Genomic DNA, 17,780 nt, shown 5'->3' with positions numbered 1-17,780 from the left:
TTGGGGCTGTCAGTGATCGGTTGTCGGTTACTGATTGCTGGGGACTGGCCGTTGGGGCTGTTAGCGGTTGGTGATCGGTTACTGATTGCTGGGGACTGGCCGTTGGGGCTGTTAGTGATCGGTTGTCGGTTACTGATTGCTGGGGACTGGCCGTTGGGGCTGTCAGTGATCGGTTGTCGGTTAGTGATGGTTGGGGACTGGCCGTTGGGGCTGTCAGTGATCGGTTGTCGGTTAGTGATGGTTGGGGACTGGCCATTGGGGCTGTCAGTGATCGGTTAGTGATGGTTGGGGATTGGCCGTTGGAGCTGTTAGCAGTTGGTTGTCCGTTACTGATTGCTGGGGACTGGCCATTGGGGTTCTTATTGGTTGACGATTGGTTACTGATGGCTGGGGACTGGCCATTGGGGCTGTTAGCGGTTGGTGGGCGCCTACTGGTAGGGTGACCAGACGACCCGATATTTCGGGGTTTGTCCCGCGCCCCGCCAATCTTTGATCGGGACACAATTTGCCCCGATATCCACCGGCAGGGCTGACTCGGCTTCCGGCGGGCACCCCCCTAATGTGTCCCGATATTTTTCTTTCCCTCATCTGGTCACCCTAGCGACTGGTGATCAGTGGCCGTTTATCGGCACCAGACATTGATTATCACCAGCTGGGCACCGAGCATCGATTAGTCGCGGTGCAGCCGCGGACCGGGGGTGAGCAGACTCACTGCCCAGCCCAGGGACGGGGGGGTTACTGCGCATGTGCACAGCCGCTCTCACGCGCAGAGCGAACGGGGGTCCAAGCTCTGGCCATCTCCCTGGCGCCGGAAGTGGGGCTGCCCCTAGTCACGTGGGCACGGGTGCTGAAGCTCGGAAGTGTTGCTGGGGGGAAGGACTGGTTGGACGGTCGGCGGAGCGGGGGAGACGTTTTGCTGAGACACTGGCCGGATGTGAAGGGTAGAGGGGAGCGAGCTGGTGGTGGTGGCCCGGTGAGTTCCCCACTGCCCCCGGAGATAAACACCCCTCCCCGGGAGAGAATGGGCCCGTCCGCGCCCCATGCGCGCAGCGGGGCGGGCGAGACTATTTGTGCGCCCGGGGAGGATGGGGGAGACCAGGGTGAGGATGGGCTTGCGGATGGGGGAGACCATTGGGGGGGGGGATGGAGGGGGATTATGATGTGCTGAGGGTGATTGGGGCGGGGCATGGATGGAGATGGGGGATACTATTGTGTGCACCCTGAGGGGGGGATGTGGTTGCAGATGGGGGGGAGACCACTGTGCATGGGGGGGCAGGAAGGGGATGTGGGGAGACCATCTTATGCACCCTATGGGGATGGGGTAGCAGATGGGGGATAGTAATGTGCGGGGGGGGCAGGAAGGAGATGGGGGAGACCATTGGGGTGGCCGTGGATGGGGCGGGAAGACCGGGGTGGATGTGCCCTGTGCGGAGTCCTAGATCCCAAGGTAGAAGGGACCCTTCCCATAAGCTAGCACGGCCCAGAGAACTGCCCCACACTGATCCCCGGAGCAGAGATCTTACAAAAACATCCTGTCCGGGTTCAGAAATGGTAAGTGATGAAGAATCTGCCATGACCCCAGTTACCTACCTTCTTCCAATGATTCGTCACCTTCCCCATTGTACATTTACACCTTATTTCCAGGCTGAATTTGTCTGGCTTCAGCTTCCAGCCATTGAGTCATGTTCAAGCTTTCTCTCCTAGATTGAAGAGCCTGTTGTTAAATATTCCCCATGTAGGTTCCCATTTTAAACCAAAACAAAAGTCCCTGAGCCCACTCTTCTCTCAATTCCTTTCCTCCAATTCCATCCGAGACCCTCTCCAATCCGGCTTCCACTCCCAACACTACATTGAGGCAGCTCTCACCAAAATCTCCAGTGACCTGTCGCTAACCAAATTTCAAGAGTCACTGCTCCATCCTCATCCTTCTTCGCCAGCCAGCCAGCCACCGACCTTTGATGCAGTTGACCATGCTATTTTTCTTGCAATCTAGTCCTACTTGGGCTTCTGTGACTCTGTCCTCTCCTAATTCTCCTCCTACCTCTCTAATCACTCCTTCAGCATGTCCTTCGGAGAATCCTCCTCACCCCCCCTCCCACTTCTGTAGGGCGTGACAAATGTGGGAATTTTGCTAATATCTGTATGATTCATATGTGTGCCTCAGTTTCTCTTTGTGTTTTGCATTGCTGTGCATGGAATGTAAAGGGTTCAAAAGAGCAGTAGACATGACATAAGACATTGGGTCAGGTAATTATTGTCTGGGATGGTATCAATGGGCTGTTAAAGGACTGGCTGAAACCAATCCAAAATTAATGGAGGATCCTGAAAAACAGTGGAAACCTGAATAGCAGGGACTTTCATGCCTAGCAACCAACAGCCAAAAGGAAGGAAGCAGACCAAAGAAAGACCCTGAGCTGGAGAACAAAGGGGGAGGTATCAGGTGGCTATGTTAAGAGCTGGTCTTTGGAGAGAGACAGACACTGTCACCTCAGACAGACAGAGAGCCAAAATGGATTCTAGCAGCTTGGCTGGGTGGAGCCCTGGCCTTGGCCAGTCTGAATTCTGTCTTCACCTTTGCTTCTCTGTGCTAACCTAAGGACTGCCCTGCTGTGTTCCAGGTTGGCTAATAAACCCTGCTCTGTTTTGAAAGGGCTGCCTGGTGTCATTGAAAATCCTTGATGAGGTGCCTTGATCCCGGGAGAGGGCAAAAAGTCTCTGAACAGGACTCTGTCTCAGTGAGACTTGCTGGCAGAGCCCACAGGGTGAAGAAGGCGGGCTGGAGCCCAGAGGCCCAGGCGCGGAGGCTTTGAGGCTGTGTAGCCCACCCTTAAGGAAGAAGGGAGGGTCTGGCACACTGATGGGGTTCCTCCAAGGAGCTGCTCAAAATCTGAGGTATAACACAGATCCCATGGGCCTGGGACAGTTGATGGTAGAGGTGGGATGCTGAATACACCAATAATATTTTGCAGTAAGTGACTTGCAGCAGTCAAAACAAGATTAGTCAAAAGAAAAGGCAAGACAGTGCTGTATATTCACCTCCCTAAGAAGAGCCATGTACAGAAAGAGGGTTAAATGTTGGGAAGTTAAACAAGGCCCAGCTCATTGCATGGCTGGAGAAGGGTGATCGAGCCAGGGTCCAGGCCCAGGCGGAGTCCTGAGAGAGTCTGAGGGCAACAGAGGCAGTAGCAGGATGTCCTCACGACCTGACTCCCCATCGCCAGAGTTGGAACAGTGGAAGTTGGAGCTGGAAGTGAGGAAGCTTCAACTAAAGGAACAGACACTAAAGGACCATGAAAGAGAGTGAGCTGATTGATAGAAACAGTAAAAACAGGAGGAGGAGCAGCACCAGAATGAACTGGCTAGGGAGAAGTGAAGGAGCACAAGTTCCCAGTGAGGGGTAGGTGGGGAGAGACCATGGGAAGCCAGTAACGCAAGGAGTCTAGATACCAAATTGCCCCAGTTTATGGGGAAGTGGGATATAGATGCCCTTGAGAATGCTTGCAATTTGAACCTGGTCCCAAGCTATAAGAGGCATATAGCCAGCTGGATGGAGTTGACACTGGGGGCTTTGTTGCTTACATTTGAATCAACACCTGAAGCTTCTAGGAAAAGGTTTCCGTGTGTGCAAAAGATCCAAGGTGTGATGTGTTTGGAAGCCACTACCCTGATGGGAGAATCTCTCCACAAATGGAGTAAAAAGGTGCAGGCATCAAAAAAGATATTAGAATTGGAAAAAGTGCAGAGAAGGGCATCAAAAATGATGAGGGATATGGAACAACTTCCATATGAGGAGAGATTGAAAAGATGGACTTTTCAGCTTAGAACAGACGATTAATGGGGGTAATGACAGAGGTCTATAAAATCATGAAGGGTGTGAAGGAATTATTTCCCCCTTCACATAACACAAGAACCAGGGGTCTCCTGATGAAATTAAAAGGCAGCAGGTTTAAAACAAACATAAGGAAGTACTTCTTCACACAACGCACAGTCAGTCTGTGCAACTCGTCGCCAAGGGATGTTGTGAAGGCCAAAAATATAACTGGGTTCAGAAGAAGAATTGGAGAAGTTGATGGAGGGTATGTCTATCAAGATGGTCCGGGACACAACCCCATGCTCTGGGTGTCCCTAAACTTCTCACTTCCAGAAGCCTGGACTGGATGACAGAGGACAAATCACTCTAATTGCCCTGTTCTGTTCATTCCCTCTAAAGCCTCTGGCAGTGACCATTGTCAGAAAGCAGGATACTGGGCTAGACGGACCATTGATCTGACCCAGTAGGGCTGTTCTTACATCACTACGCTGGATAATTTATATAACCTATTGGGTTGAAACAACTCCATGGGTTCTGTCCCCATGAGCTTAAAATGTGGTCAGTGAACATGAAGCCTAGGGTGCTTGTAGCACAGGCCAACTGGGTGATGAGTTTGTGGGTGGTAGGGCCCAGTGTTGAGAGCAGAATGGGCCAGGTTGGGTACCCAAAAGGGGTCGGGGGGGGGGGGGGTCACACAGTTGCCCCAGAATGGGATTTGAGTTAACCCAAACCAAGGGAGACAGCCGATGTGGGTTGAGCATCTCTAAGAGATTCCCAAAGACCTGTGGTGTAATATCTGTGGATATTGCCCAAGGCTTGAAGAAATTAGGTTTAAACGGGACTCTTGAAGGGTTAGCTTGGTGAAAGCCATCCTTCCCAAGCCTGTGTGCCCCCGATGAGGGAGACCTGTGTGTGTGCGTGCGCGCTCTATGCCCTGGGGATAGGTGAGACCATTATCTGTGAATGTCCCCTATGGGGAGATGGGAGTGATCAGTGTGTGTGCTCTATGCCGTGGGGATGGGGGAGACCATTGTCTGTAAATGTACGAGATGGGAGTGATCAGTGTGTGTGCTCTATGCCGTGGGGATGGGGGAGACCATTGTCTGTAAATGTACCCGATGGGGGGGGGAGACCAGTGTGTATGTGCTCTATGGGGAGGATGGGGGAAATCATTGTGTCTGTGCTCCCTGTCAGGGGTGGGGTGGGAGAGACCATTTTGTGTGTGTGCGCGCGCCCCCTATGTGGGGGCGTGGGATGAGGATGGGGGAGACCACAGTGTGCACCCTCTGAGAAGGAAGAAACCACTGTGTGCACCCTATGGGGGCGTGGATCAGCCTTCTGTGCATTGGGGCAGAGTCAGTGTCAACCTGTGAATTGCTTCAGGCACCTCTATCACTGTTTTCAATGTCAGTGCTGCAGGTCGGTTGCCTGCCCATTGGGGTGACAGCCTGCGCCCCTCAGCTCAGCGGGTATACCTAGCTGGCACGGCGCTGGTGGCTGCATGGAGGCTCTCTTGTTGCTACAATCATGATCCTGGCTTGCAGGGGGATTGGCCCAAACCGACCTGTGGGGGTGACTTGTGTCCAGTAGGGGCATCCATGGGGCCTTAGGCGCCAGTTTAACTGAACCGGTTTGCAGTGGCAGTTCTGATGTGCAGAAGCATGCAGTTCAGACAGACATGTCCCTTACTCGAGGATTTATTAGAGGATACTCTATATTCTAGTAGACAGGTGAGGATAGAAGTTGATAAATACAGGTAGGAACCAAAGACAAACAGTCAAACAAGAGTCCTATCCAGTTACACCACATGAAAGCAGAGGGCTAAATTTTGATAAGAGCTTGTATATAAATGCAAGAAATCTAAATATGAAGATGGGTGAACTTGGATGCCTCATATTAAATGAGGATATTGATAAAATACACATCACAGAAAGATGGTGGAAAGATGATAATCAATGGGACACAGAAATACCAGGGTAAAAAATATGTAAGGATGACAGAGTAGGCCATGCTGGTGGGGGAGTGGTAGAATATGTGAAAGAAAGCAAAGAGTCAAATATAGAAAAAAATCTTAAATTAATCAAACAGTACCATAGAATCTCTATGGATAGACATTCCATGCTTGACTAATAATAGTAGGAATATGCAAGTGATCACCTGACCGAGATGGTAAAGGTGATTGAGAAATGCTGAGGGAAATTAGAGAATCTACAGAAACAGAAAACTCAGTAATAATGGGGGATTTCAGTTATCCCCATATTGACTGTGTACACGTCACCTCAGAATGGGATGCACAGATAAAGTTTCTAGACACCATGAATGACTGCTTCTTGGAGCAGTTAGTCCTGGAACCCACCAGAGGAGAGGCAATTCTTGATTTAGTCCTAAGTGGTTCACAGGATCTGGTCCAAGAGGTGAATATAGCTGAACCACTTGGTAATGGCCACCAGAGTGTAATTGAATTTCACATCCTTGTAGGGGGAAAAATACCAAAGAAACCTATGCCATAGTATTTAACTGCAAAAAGGGGAATGACACGAAAATGAAGAGGCTTGTTAAACAGAAATTAAATGGAACAATCACAAGAATAACATGCCTGCAAGCTGCATGGAAACTTTTTTATAAATCCCATAATAGGGGCTTAAACTATATGTATACCCCAAATAATAGTTTAAAGAGAGAGGACAGTAAGAGGACCAAAAAATGCCACCCTGGCTAAACAACAGAGTAAAAGAGGGAGTTAGAGGCAACAAAGATGTCTTTTTTTAAAAATTGGAAGTCAAATCCTATTGAGGAAAATAGAAAGGAGCATAAACTCTGGCAAGTTGAGTGTAAAAGTATAATGAGGCAGGCCAAAAAAGAATTTGAAGAACAACTAACAAACGACAGCAACTAACAACAAAAAAGAAATTGTAAGTAAATCAGAAGCAGGAAGCCTGCCAAACAATCATTGGGGCTTCTGGATGATCAAGGTGCTAAAGGAGTATTCAAGGAAATAGAGGTTGTTGTGGAGGAGCTAAATGAATTCTTTGCATCGGTCTTCACAGCAGAGGATGTGAGGGAGATTCCCACACCTGAGTCATTCTTTTTAGGTGAAAAATCTGAAGAACTGTCCCAGATTGAGGTGTCGATAGAGGAAGTTTTGGAACAAATTAATAAATTACCATCTCTTCCTGAGAACTTACTATTGTTTATTCAACCAAGAGTTCTGAAGAAACTCAAATATGAAATTGCAGAAATATTAACTGTGGTATGTAACCTATCGCTTAAATCAGCCTACCAGATGACTGGAGGATAGCCAATGTAATCCTAACTTTTTTTAAAAGTCTCCAGAGGCGATCCTGGCAATTATAGGCTGGTAAGCCCAACTTCAGTACCAGCCACATTGGTTGAAACTATAGTAAAGAACAGAATTATCAGACTCAGAGATTGGGAAGTGTCAGCACAGCTTTTGTAAAGGGAAATCATACCTCACCAAACTATTAGAATTCTTTGAGGGAGTCAACAAACATGTGCATATGGCTGATCCAGTGGATATTGTGTACTTGGACTTTCAGAAAGCCTTTGCTAAGGTCCCTCAGCAAAGGCTCTTAAGCAAAGTAAGCAGTTCTGGGACTGGTGGTAAGGTCGTCTTATGGATCAGTAACTGGTTAAAAGATGGGAAACAAAGAGTAGGAATAAATGGTCAGTTTTCACAGTGGTGAGAGATAAATAGCAGATCTGTACTGGGACCAGTGCTGTTCAACATATTCGTAAATGACCTGGAAAAAGGGGTAAGCAGTGACGTGGTAAAGATTCCAGACGATACAAAATTACTCAAGATAGTTAAGTCCAAAGCTGACTGCGAAGAGTTACAAAGGGATCTCACAAAATGAGGTGACTGGGCAACAAAATGGGAGATGAAATTCAGTGTTGATAAATGCAAAGTAATACACATTGTAAAACTCAATCCTGACAATATATACAAATGATGAGATCTAAACTAGCTGTTACCACTCAAGAAAGAGCTCTTAGAATCATCGTGGATAGTTCTCTGAAAACATCCGCTCAATGCATTGCAGCAGTCAAAAAAGCTGACAATGTTATAAATCATTAGGAAAGGATAGGTAATAAGACAGAAAATATCATAATGCCTCTGTATAAATCCATGGTACGCCCACACCTTGAATACTGCGTGCAGTTCTGACTGCCCCATCTCAAAAAAGATATTTTAGAATTGGTACAGAGAAGGGTAACAAAAATGATTAGACGTATGCAACAGCTTCTATATTAGGGGATATTAAAAACACTGGGACTGTTCAGCTTAGAAACGAGGCAGCTAAGGGGAGATGCAATAGAAGTCTATAAAATCACGAATGGTGTGAAGAAAGTGAATGGGCAAGTGTTCTTTACCCCTTCACATAGCACAAGAACTAGGGGTCATCCAATGAAATTAATAGGCAGCAGGTTTAAAACAAACATAGGGAAGTATTTCTTCACGCAATGCACAGTCAGCCTCTGGAACTCGTTGCCAGGGGATGTTATGAAGGCCAAAAGTATAACTGGGTTCAAAAATGAATTAGAGAAGCTTGATGGAGAATAGGCCCATCAGTGGCTATTAGCCAACATGGGCAGGGAGGCAACCCCATGCTCAGAGTGTCCCTAAACCTCTGATTGCCATAAGCTGGGAGTGGACGACGGGATGGATCACTCAAGAATTGCCCTGTTCTGTTCATTCCCTCTGGGGCACCTGGCATTGGCCACTGTCGGAGGGCAGGATACTGGGCTAGATGGACCTTTGGTCGGACCCAGCATGGCCATTTTTATGGTTAAACAGGCACAACTCTGCATGGAGACAGTCCCTTGTTGGCTGTCCTGGTGCTGTTGAGGAGGCCGTGGAGGCGATGGTTGGGACGGGGTGACGCAGGTCCATACTGTCATGCTTGGTGTCACATGAACTGAGCCTGGCTCTGAAATGCTTTAGCAGGATCCTTTCCTGCTAAAGCAGGAACTTTCCGGGGGTGTGGGTGCCCCCAAATAGAGGGATGCAGGCCCCCCCCCCCCAGCTCCTGAGCCAGTGGGTGTGGGAGGAATGGCATCGGATCGTGCCCTGCGCAGGGCGTCGGGTATCTTTGGCCTGTCCCTCAGTGTGAGTGAACTGTGAACGTCCTGTGTTGTACTTAAAGTACTGCACAGGATCTTTTCAGGGGGAATAAGACAAAACGTCACATTTATTAGTAATACATGTATTCATTAACACTGTATTATATGCATATAATATATTACACTTACACTCTCACACACACACAAACACACTCCATCTTGTTACCAATTAGTTGCTCCCCTTAACTTCACTGGCCAGGTGAGTTAGATGGGGGAGGGGGGGGGAGCCGGGCTTCTGCCAATCCGGATCGATGCTCCCATGTTGACAAGATGAGACCCGGGGTCCTCTGCAAGACACCTCACTTTTATAGCAGCTTTCTTCTTATGCAAATCTATACCAGCTGGTCCTTTGTGCTGCTTTCTTTTGAGTGTTGTCCCAATGCTGCAAAGAGGGTGTTTTCAAAAGAAGGTGCTTGCTTCTAACCCCCTCGGCCCTCGGTATGTCTGCTTGTTTTTAATGAGCCCACTTGACACGTTTTATTGTCGTTGGGTCTGGCTTCCAGCCCCTCTCCAACATTTGAGGCTGTCTGGAGGTGCTGCCTTCCATGCCTTGCTCATCCACACCTCATTCATTCAACAGGGCAATTGATTAAGAGTGGGGAGGGAGAGCTCTTGTTCTACTGCTAGCAAAAAGAAATTTTTCTTCTATCTTATTCTATCCTTAGGGGCTATAATATTATACCAAGGGCAATGCAAAGTTTCTAAATGAGGCTTTGATACAAAGTCCCATGAAAACAGAGGTCACATGTGGGTAGACCCACCACAAGGTTATATGAAGAGGCACAATGTAAAGTCATATGAAAATTATCAGAGATTTATCTACACCTGGCCTCTGCTGGTGAGGGCAAGCTCCTCTGCACTGGCCATGTGTAGTCACGGCAGGACCTTGGGGCTCCTCTCTGGGAGGCAGAGTCTTGGCCCCCCACACCTTTTCCCCCTCCCCTCCCTCCTCGAATGCAGAAGGTCGCTCTGCCTCCGGCAGCCTTGGGTGTGGGTCCCGCAGGCTCCCTGCCAGGGAGTGATGTGCTGCCTTGGGCGGCAGGCTCAGCCATCCGGCAGGGGGTTATCATGCTGGGCGAGCTCATTGGGTTCTGCCTGGTCCATGCAGCAGGACAGCTCCTTGCTGCCTGCTCCTCCTCCCCTCCCCTCCCCTCCACAAGAGAGTCGCTGAGGCTGATGGGTCCCACCAGAGTGAGCCTGGATACAGACTGCCCCCACGGCCGAGGCCTCCAGTCATCCAGGACGGAGTGCTAATTCCTGGTGCCGTGACCCTGTCCTGAGCCCTGTCCTGTCCTGGATACTTCCTCTAGGGGACCATAGGGTGGGGCCCCCCTCACACATGGGGGAGGAATGGGGGCAGGGGAACCCAGGAGCCCCCAGGGGGGGAGAGCATCCCAGAGGGAGCATTATGTGGATGTGAGCCATGTGTCATCCTGACCATGCCTTGAATCCCCTCCTGTCCTGCTCCTTGTTCTCCACTCCCGTCCCTGTCTCTGCTCGCCCAGCTCTCGCCCACCTAGATTTGGTTTTCACCCTCCCGTCCCTGGAACAGTTGTGCCCATGTCTGAGCTACTCCACTTGCCCAAAGGGGTGGTAGGACATCATGTGTGGGAACGGCATAGACCCGGGTAATGGCCGATGGGGGAAGGGCCATACCCTGTATCCTCCCCTCCCTCCATCATTCACCATGCACTTCCCTCCCGTCCACGTGTCCAGCTGATGCGGGTGTTGCCCCATTCCCTCTCTGCCTCTGGTGAGCTGATTAGCATGGTAACTGCTGCAGGTGAGCCATGGAAAAGCCCTTTCTCACTGGAATAGGTGCCTGGAGATTGGGCAGGGAGGTGGGGGCAGAGGGGGAGGCAGGCCTGGGCGGGTAGTGCTAGGGCAGGAGTAGTGGGCCTTGCCAGTGTGAAGGTGGCTGTGCTAGGCTCTTAATTCTCTGTCCTGCTCTCTTGCAGAGGATCCTGCCTGGAACGGGGGCTGGCACCCACAGTCATGGAGGATGATCCGGCTTCTCCTGCCAGCAAGGCCCCGTCCCCGCTGAGCTGTATCCGGATGGTCCAGGCAGGCTGGTCGGAGAAGGAAGATGGGGCCTGGGAGCGGAGTGGAAGCATGCGGGATCCAGCGATGGTGGGGAGCTCTCCAGGGCGACCCGGGAGTTCTCCCCCTCTTTGCCCACCCAGCCGGTGCCAAGGGGGGCATAGCCCTGCCACCCCCCAGGACACTGATGGGACAGGCCAGAACCAGAATGGGGGAGAAGAGGAGGTGGTGTCCCCTCTGTGCCAGGAGCCCCCCCAGTCCCCGGCTCCAGGGGAACCACAGCCCCGCAGGCCGTTCCGGCGGAAGCACCGGCTGTACATGAAGCTGGCCCCTGGCAAGGTTACTGTGTCCCCAAGCCAGGACAGGGGGCAGCCAGCCACTGCCGAGGAGCCAGGGCCCTCTCAGGGCAAAAGGCTACGGCTGCTGCGAGGCCAAGCCAGCAACTTCCGGAGGAAGAAAAGACCTTTGGAGAATGGCCAGGAGGCAGGGCCTGGCAACGTGGGGCCCTCACTCCCACTCCGCCAGTGCAGTGGGGAGGAGGGGCAGGACCCGGCACCAGAGGGGGAGGAGGAGGCGCAGGGCTTGGCATTGAAGCGGGAGGAGGAGGAGGGGCAGGGCCTGGCAATGAAGCGGGAGGAGGAGCAAGACCAGGGCCTGGCACTGGAGTGGGGGGAAGAGGAGGAGAAGAGGTTCGGCTCCCCCAGGTTGGCTGGGCCCGGCACCGCCCGCCCCAAGCCGGACTTCGTGCAGCTGATCGATGAGCACGGGATCTACTCCACGGCCAAGCTGGTGCTGGGCAGTGCGGCGGGCGAGCTGGACGAGGGGGTGGTGCTTCCGCCACACCTGAGGCGGGCAGGCCCCCAGCTGGAGATCCGGGAGGTGATCGTGGACGACAAGCCCTTCGCGTGCAGCGTGTGCGAGAAGACCTTCAAGCGGGCCTGGGAGCTGTTCAGCCATGAAGTGGTGCACAACGAGGAGCGGCCCTTCCACTGCGACCTCTGCGAGGCCTCCTTCAAGCGCCACTCGGACTTCAAGAGCCACCGGCTGGTGCACACCGAGGAGCGGCCCTTCCACTGCGAGATGTGCGGCAAGAAGTTCAAGCGCTCGTCCAACCTCCAGGAGCACCGGCGCATTCACACCGGCGAGCGCCCCTATCAGTGCGCCTGCTGTGACAAGAGCTTCAAGACGCCCTACGAGCTGCAGCGCCACATGCTCACCCACTGCACCGAGAAGCCCTTCAAATGCGGCGACTGCGGGAAGGACTTCCCCACCTCCAACTCGCTGCTGCTGCATCAGCGCCAGCACTGTGACGACAAGCCCCACGTCTGCGGCGTCTGTGGCAAGAAGTTCACCTACGGTCACAGCCTCAAGGTGCACGAGCGGGTTCACACCGGCGACCGGCCCTTCGTCTGCCCCATCTGTGGCAAGGGCTTCAAGCAGTCCAACGCCCTCTCCTCGCACGAGCGGGTGCACACCGGCGAGCGCCCCTTTGTCTGCAAGACCTGCGGCAAAGCCTTCAAGCAGTCGTCCTACCTGGTGATCCACGAGCGCTCGCACACGGGCGAGCGGCCCTACAAGTGCGAGGTGTGCCAGAAGGCCTTTGCCCGGCCCTCGCTGCTGCTGCAGCACCACCGGGTGCATAGCGAGGAGCGCCCCTACAAGTGCAGCTTCTGCGACAAGTTCTTCAAGGACCTGGCCTACCTGACGGTGCACGAGAAGGTGCACACAGGCGAGACCCCCTACAAGTGCAGTGTCTGCGACAAGGGCTTTGCCCACCCCTCCAACCTGCTGCAGCACCAGCGTGTGCACCGCGACGGCTGACCCGGCTCCTGCTCCAGCATGCCCCGCCGGGGAGTGCGGCCCAGGCTGCATGCAGCTCCCAGTGGTGCCACTCTAGCTGGGCCCATTGAGGCTACATCTCCCAACGTGCACTGCAGTCCCTCGTGCATTAGGGTGAAGCAGTGCATGCTGGGAGGAGCAGTCCAGCCAGGCCACACCCTCACACTATAAGGGGCACTGAAAGCTCCTATGTGCGCATCGGGTATGGGCTAAAGGTCTGCGGAGGGCTGGGTTGCCCTGGCCTGAGTCGCTGCTTGGCTCCAGGGCCCCGTGGCCCTTCTCTGGGCACTCCCTGGAGCTCGGGGAAAGGGAGGAATAGTTGGCTCCTCAGCGAGGGGTTTGCTCCATGCCTGTCCTGCAGGGGGCCAGACTGTCTCCTCTGTGCTCCCCAGCTAGAAAGGGGTTTGTGAGCCCCACCTCTGTGCCATTGCCCCATGGCAGCTTCCCGACAGGATCAACACACAGACTGGGCACAGCCAGGATGGCCCCTTGGGGCTGCTCCATCAGCATCCCTGTGACCCAGGATTCCTCTCCTTGGATAGCATGGTCCCTGCCAGGGGATCGCAAGCTGGCAACTCCCCGTGTAGCTGGGAGGGGCTTTCTGGGCTCCTGGGTGAGCCCCAGGGGGATGGGAAAGCAGGTTCCTTCTCAGTCAGTGACAGGGCTCCCAGCTGCCTGGAGCTGAGCGGAGCTTCTGCTCGCTGTACCCCACTGCAATGAGGGCTGGGGAGTCAAGCCCCCGTCCACCCAGTTTTGGATGCTGGGTTGCTTTCCTGTGGGAACTGAACCCACAGGGTGAGGGCTGGGCTACAGCCCCTCACGTCTGGCACCCCCAGCTCATCGGCGCTGGGATGCGTACGTGACCGAGTCACCCCCATCGCTCCACAGACTGAAGGGGAGGTAATGAGATCCGCTCAAACCTTTTCCCCTCTCTTGGTGTCGTAGTAAGAAAACAACTTACATCACATCCAGATCGGGCTCTCTGAGCCTGCGCTAAGTGTGCACATGCCAGAATGGCGTACAATGTGAATTATAGCCCAGAGCCACTTCGCTGCTAGCTGGTGCCAGGCCCACTCCCATGTGCTGTCTGCTCTGCTGGGCTGGAGAGCTGCCTTGGGGACTGGAGAGTCGGTGCGGGGAGTTCTCAGCTCTGGGTGGGTGTTGGGTCTGACACTTCTCCATGCTCGGGTTAAATAGGTGTCAACAGAAAGTCTGGATTCTCCCCCCCCTTCCCGCCCTCACTGCGAGTGGACGGATCTCGCTACCTACCTGACCCCTGGCCACTCATAGGATCTGCCAGGAACAGTGGGACTGGCGGCCTGCATTTCCCTCTCACAGTAAGTCAGGGAGGGGGTGAAGGGCAGAAGGGGCTCCTCGAAATATCATCCAGAAGCACCAGCACACAAGCGATGGGTGCATCCCAATTTCCCTTCTCAGACAAGAAGCTACAAAGGGGGGTTGAATGAGCCCTCCCTTGCCAGGCTGGTTCCTGGCCCCTCTGCCCTGGGAAGGCAGGGGTTAAAGATGCCTGCTGTGCCAGACTGCAGACATGTGCAGCCAGTGGGAGTTCAGGGGGCCCTGCTAGCCAAGCTGAGAGCCCGGCCCCTGGGTGACCCACACGAGAGCTATGGGGCGGCTGGGGCCGGGCTCTACGGGTCCAGCACACCAGCTCATTCTCGTGGGATCACGCACTGCCTTTTGTTACGGGCCGCCCGTGGACAGTACCTCACCTAGGGAGTGCTTTCATGTGCTAGCACCAGTCCCAGGGAGTGTCACCCTGCTGGAGCTCCAGTAACAGGTGTTCCCGTCTGCACTGAGTTACACTGGGCATCGTGTCGGTCACCTCGGCCCCTCCAGCTCCTGTCCTGGCAGGACCCAATTTGCTAGTGAGGACGAGGTTCAGTTGCAGCCGTTGGGTGCTGCTGGCCCCTGAGTGTGGACCCAGAGCCAGCGGGCCTGGCTGTGTGTGGAGTAGGCAGCAGGATGTGTCCCCACCACCGCTGTTGCTTGTGCAGGTGTGCTTGCTGCAGTCACACCTTTATGTGCACGTGTACCCACTGTGTGGGGCGCTCCCAGGAGCCGTGTGGGGTGTGAGGATAAATGCCTGCTACAGCTAAGGGACTGCCTCCTTCAGTTCCAGCTCTAGCTGTCTGGGGTTTGGCACAGTAGCGCCGGGGTCAAATCCTGCTGGGGGTTTTCAATCTCAGTCCGATCAGTTTCCCACCTATGGCTGAGCTCCCCTGTGCTAGTGCTGAGGGAATGTAGATGGGGCTGTGGGGGCCTTGCCCTTGTGTCACACAGCCCTGTTCTTGGAAGTTAGGAGATATGGAGCCAGTTCCTCAAATGGCCAGTCCTCCTGCAGGGGCAGCAAGGATCGGCCCCCTTTCCTGCACCCATTTAACCCATTAACAGGGCACTGGAAGGAGAGTCCCCTGGTTAATGCCCTAGCAGCCTTGTCCCATCTGGGGCTGTGAGAGCTCCTGAGCCATCTGCCTCTCCAGGCCTTCTGAGGAGACCCTCAGGGAACCCAGCTCCCCCAGGGCACACAGTGCGTCCCCTCCCTCCCCCCTGTGCAGCTCCCTGTTAGAGCAGAGTTGAAGAGTAGGCAGCTGTCCTTTATCTGCTCCATCCCCACCCCGCAGTACCCCCTTCTCTGCTCCAATGGGGAGCATTCCTGTAGCGAAGGCTGCTTAGAGGGACCCCCCAGCGGAGAAAGGGCAAGGCTGTGTGAGATGGGACCAGCGGCGCCACGTGTGCAGTAGCAGAAGGGTTTACAACCTCCCACCCCAGGGGAGCAGGGTGTGGGGTGAGCCAGGTTCTCCTGGGGCTGCTGATTGCACCCATCAGCCAGCAGTTCTCTCCATGGCTGCGTTTTGGGGCTCAGTGCGGGGAGGGTTACTGCTAGCATGGGAAAAGCTTGGGGGCAATCCAGACAATTCAACGGGCTGTAGCTGAGGTGAAGATGCTCTCAGACCCGCAGCTCCTGCAGGGCGGGTGGGAGTCGTATCAGCCGGTGCTGTGCCTGGGAGGAGATGGTTGCTCACTCTGCCCTCCCAGCAGCAGGGTACCTAGCTGCCCATGAGTCATGCCATGTAGCAGGGAGCTCGGTGGAGCAGACGCAATACCACGTTGGTTACAATGGTTCCTAGGGATCCATCATGCTGGGGGCCGTATGGACTAAGGGGGAGTCTAGCTGTGCCCTGCCGGCCTGCTGCAAGATACCCTGCGAGAGCCAGTTGCTGGGGTGAGGGGCAGCGAGCAGAGGCAGATGCAGCTGCCTGGTGGGGTTCCCCAGCAAGGGGCACTGTCACCAAGCGGTTGGGGCTGCTCAATGGGCAGCCCAGGGATGGATGAATGTTAGGAGGTACAGGTCGGTGATCTGGGTCCACCTAGAATCTGCAGCTGGGAGAAGTAACTTGCCCTATTGCTGGCGATGGGATGTTCTCCCCAGCCTCTGTGGGGTGCACAGGGGATGTGACCTGGCAGGGGAAGTGGCAGCGCTGGGCTCTGCCCCAGGGAGCGGTGGGTTGAGCAGTTCACCCATGCGGTGCCTGGGGGGTTCACCTGACAGCTGCAGCCTGTCGCTGGGTGCTGCACCCCTGTGCTGTGGTGGCCGTGCCCTGCTCTGTTTTAGGCAGTGAGGTGTGGTCCAGCAGGTTGGCAGTGTGTGGCCCATGGTCTGAGGGTACTGTGTTCACTCGGTAGTGGGCATGTTTGGTTCAGCACATGCCACACCCCGTGTGTATAGATTCCAAACACTAACTCTCCCCTGCAGGGGCCTGGCCTGGCTGCTGGGTGCCCATCCACAACTGGTTGGCATCTGCAGGGCTTGGCCATTCCCAGCATGCCAGGGGGCCACACCGTCCCTCAGGAAGTTGGGGGCAGGGCAGCCTCTGGGCACAGATAATTATTTAAATGGTCATGGGAAATTTCAAGTTCCTGGGCAGGTCCTGCATCACCTGCACCCAGGAAGGAGTGTGGGGAGGAGGGGATGGGCCCGGCCTGCCTGCACCAGAAACTCATCCAGCCTTGGGGAGAGCCAGGTGCATCGTCACTACACACCTGGGCCAGCCTGCGTCTCGGGGCACGGGGTGACTGCCGGGCAGCATATCTGGGCACTGTCTGCTGCCAAGTTCCCTTCTGGTTCCTGTGGACTTACGGCTGTGCCTGCCCATCAGCAGGGGGAGGCTGGGGAAGGACCTTTTCCAGAAAAGGTCACACGGGGCCAGCAACCCCCTGCACCCAGACTCACCCTGCGCCTGTGCTGGCCTGGAGGTGCCTGGCTCCACACTAAACTCCCCAGCACCGAAGCCATGGGACTCTGTGCGCGGACTCTCACTGCCTCGGGTCCCCCTTTTGTATTGCTACTGTAGGGAAGGGTGGGGGACCCCCACTCAGCTCCTCAACACTAATTACAGGACAGTTATTTAACTGTGTCTCTGTCTCATCTCTGCTCTGTGGGCCGGGCCTGATCACAGCTCGCCAGTTGCTCCTATTATCCCACGGGGGTCTACTGCCACTGCCCCAGAGCCAGCAGTTTTTAAATGTGAGCCCAGTTTGGTGCTTGTGGAAGAGGGGGTAGGGCAGGGAAAAGGGGAGAACAGGCAGGTGTTACCTAATCCATCTCCTGGAGCAATGCTGGTGTCCTAACCCACAACCCCTGCCTCCATAGCCCTGAGGTGCCCCTCAACCCTATCCCAGCCCTGGTCCGTCCCTCCCCAGCGCTGCCAGTGACCCTCAATCCTGACCCGCAGCCCTCCTCCTCTCCCTCCTGCAGTGCTAGGACACTCCTGAAAAGCCGGGTGCTGTACAGTGGCTTTGTGACGTGCACAAGTGGGCTCCAGCATAAAATGACCAACTTTTATGGCCAAATGCAGAGACTGGAGCCAGTGCATCCATTTGGTCTTTGTGCCTGTGGGTGGCTGACCTTCCTTGTGTCACAAGTTTC

General features: G+C 54.4%; 1 protein-coding gene across 1 annotated transcript; it reads left to right on the top strand.

Annotated features, from left to right (window-relative positions):
* The first annotated feature begins 984 nt into the window (after window positions 1-984).
* Window positions 985-17,268, top strand: LOC117870354 (zinc finger protein 2-like). The gene is made up of 2 exons (XM_034757493.1): window positions 985-1,100; window positions 10,912-17,268. Exon 2 carries the CDS (start codon window positions 10,949-10,951, stop codon window positions 12,812-12,814), a length of 1,866 nt encoding a protein of 621 aa, XP_034613384.1. The 5' UTR covers window positions 985-1,100; window positions 10,912-10,948; the 3' UTR covers window positions 12,815-17,268.
* The last annotated feature ends 512 nt before the right edge of the window (window positions 17,269-17,780 follow it).

The sequence above is a fragment of the Trachemys scripta genome, unplaced genomic scaffold (assembly GCF_013100865.1).
Source record: "Trachemys scripta elegans isolate TJP31775 unplaced genomic scaffold, CAS_Tse_1.0 scaffold_26, whole genome shotgun sequence".
Classification (NCBI taxonomy): domain Eukaryota; kingdom Metazoa; phylum Chordata; order Testudines; family Emydidae; genus Trachemys; species Trachemys scripta.
Note: the sequence above shows the minus strand (reverse complement) of the source record. Positions and strands in the feature narration are given on the sequence as shown.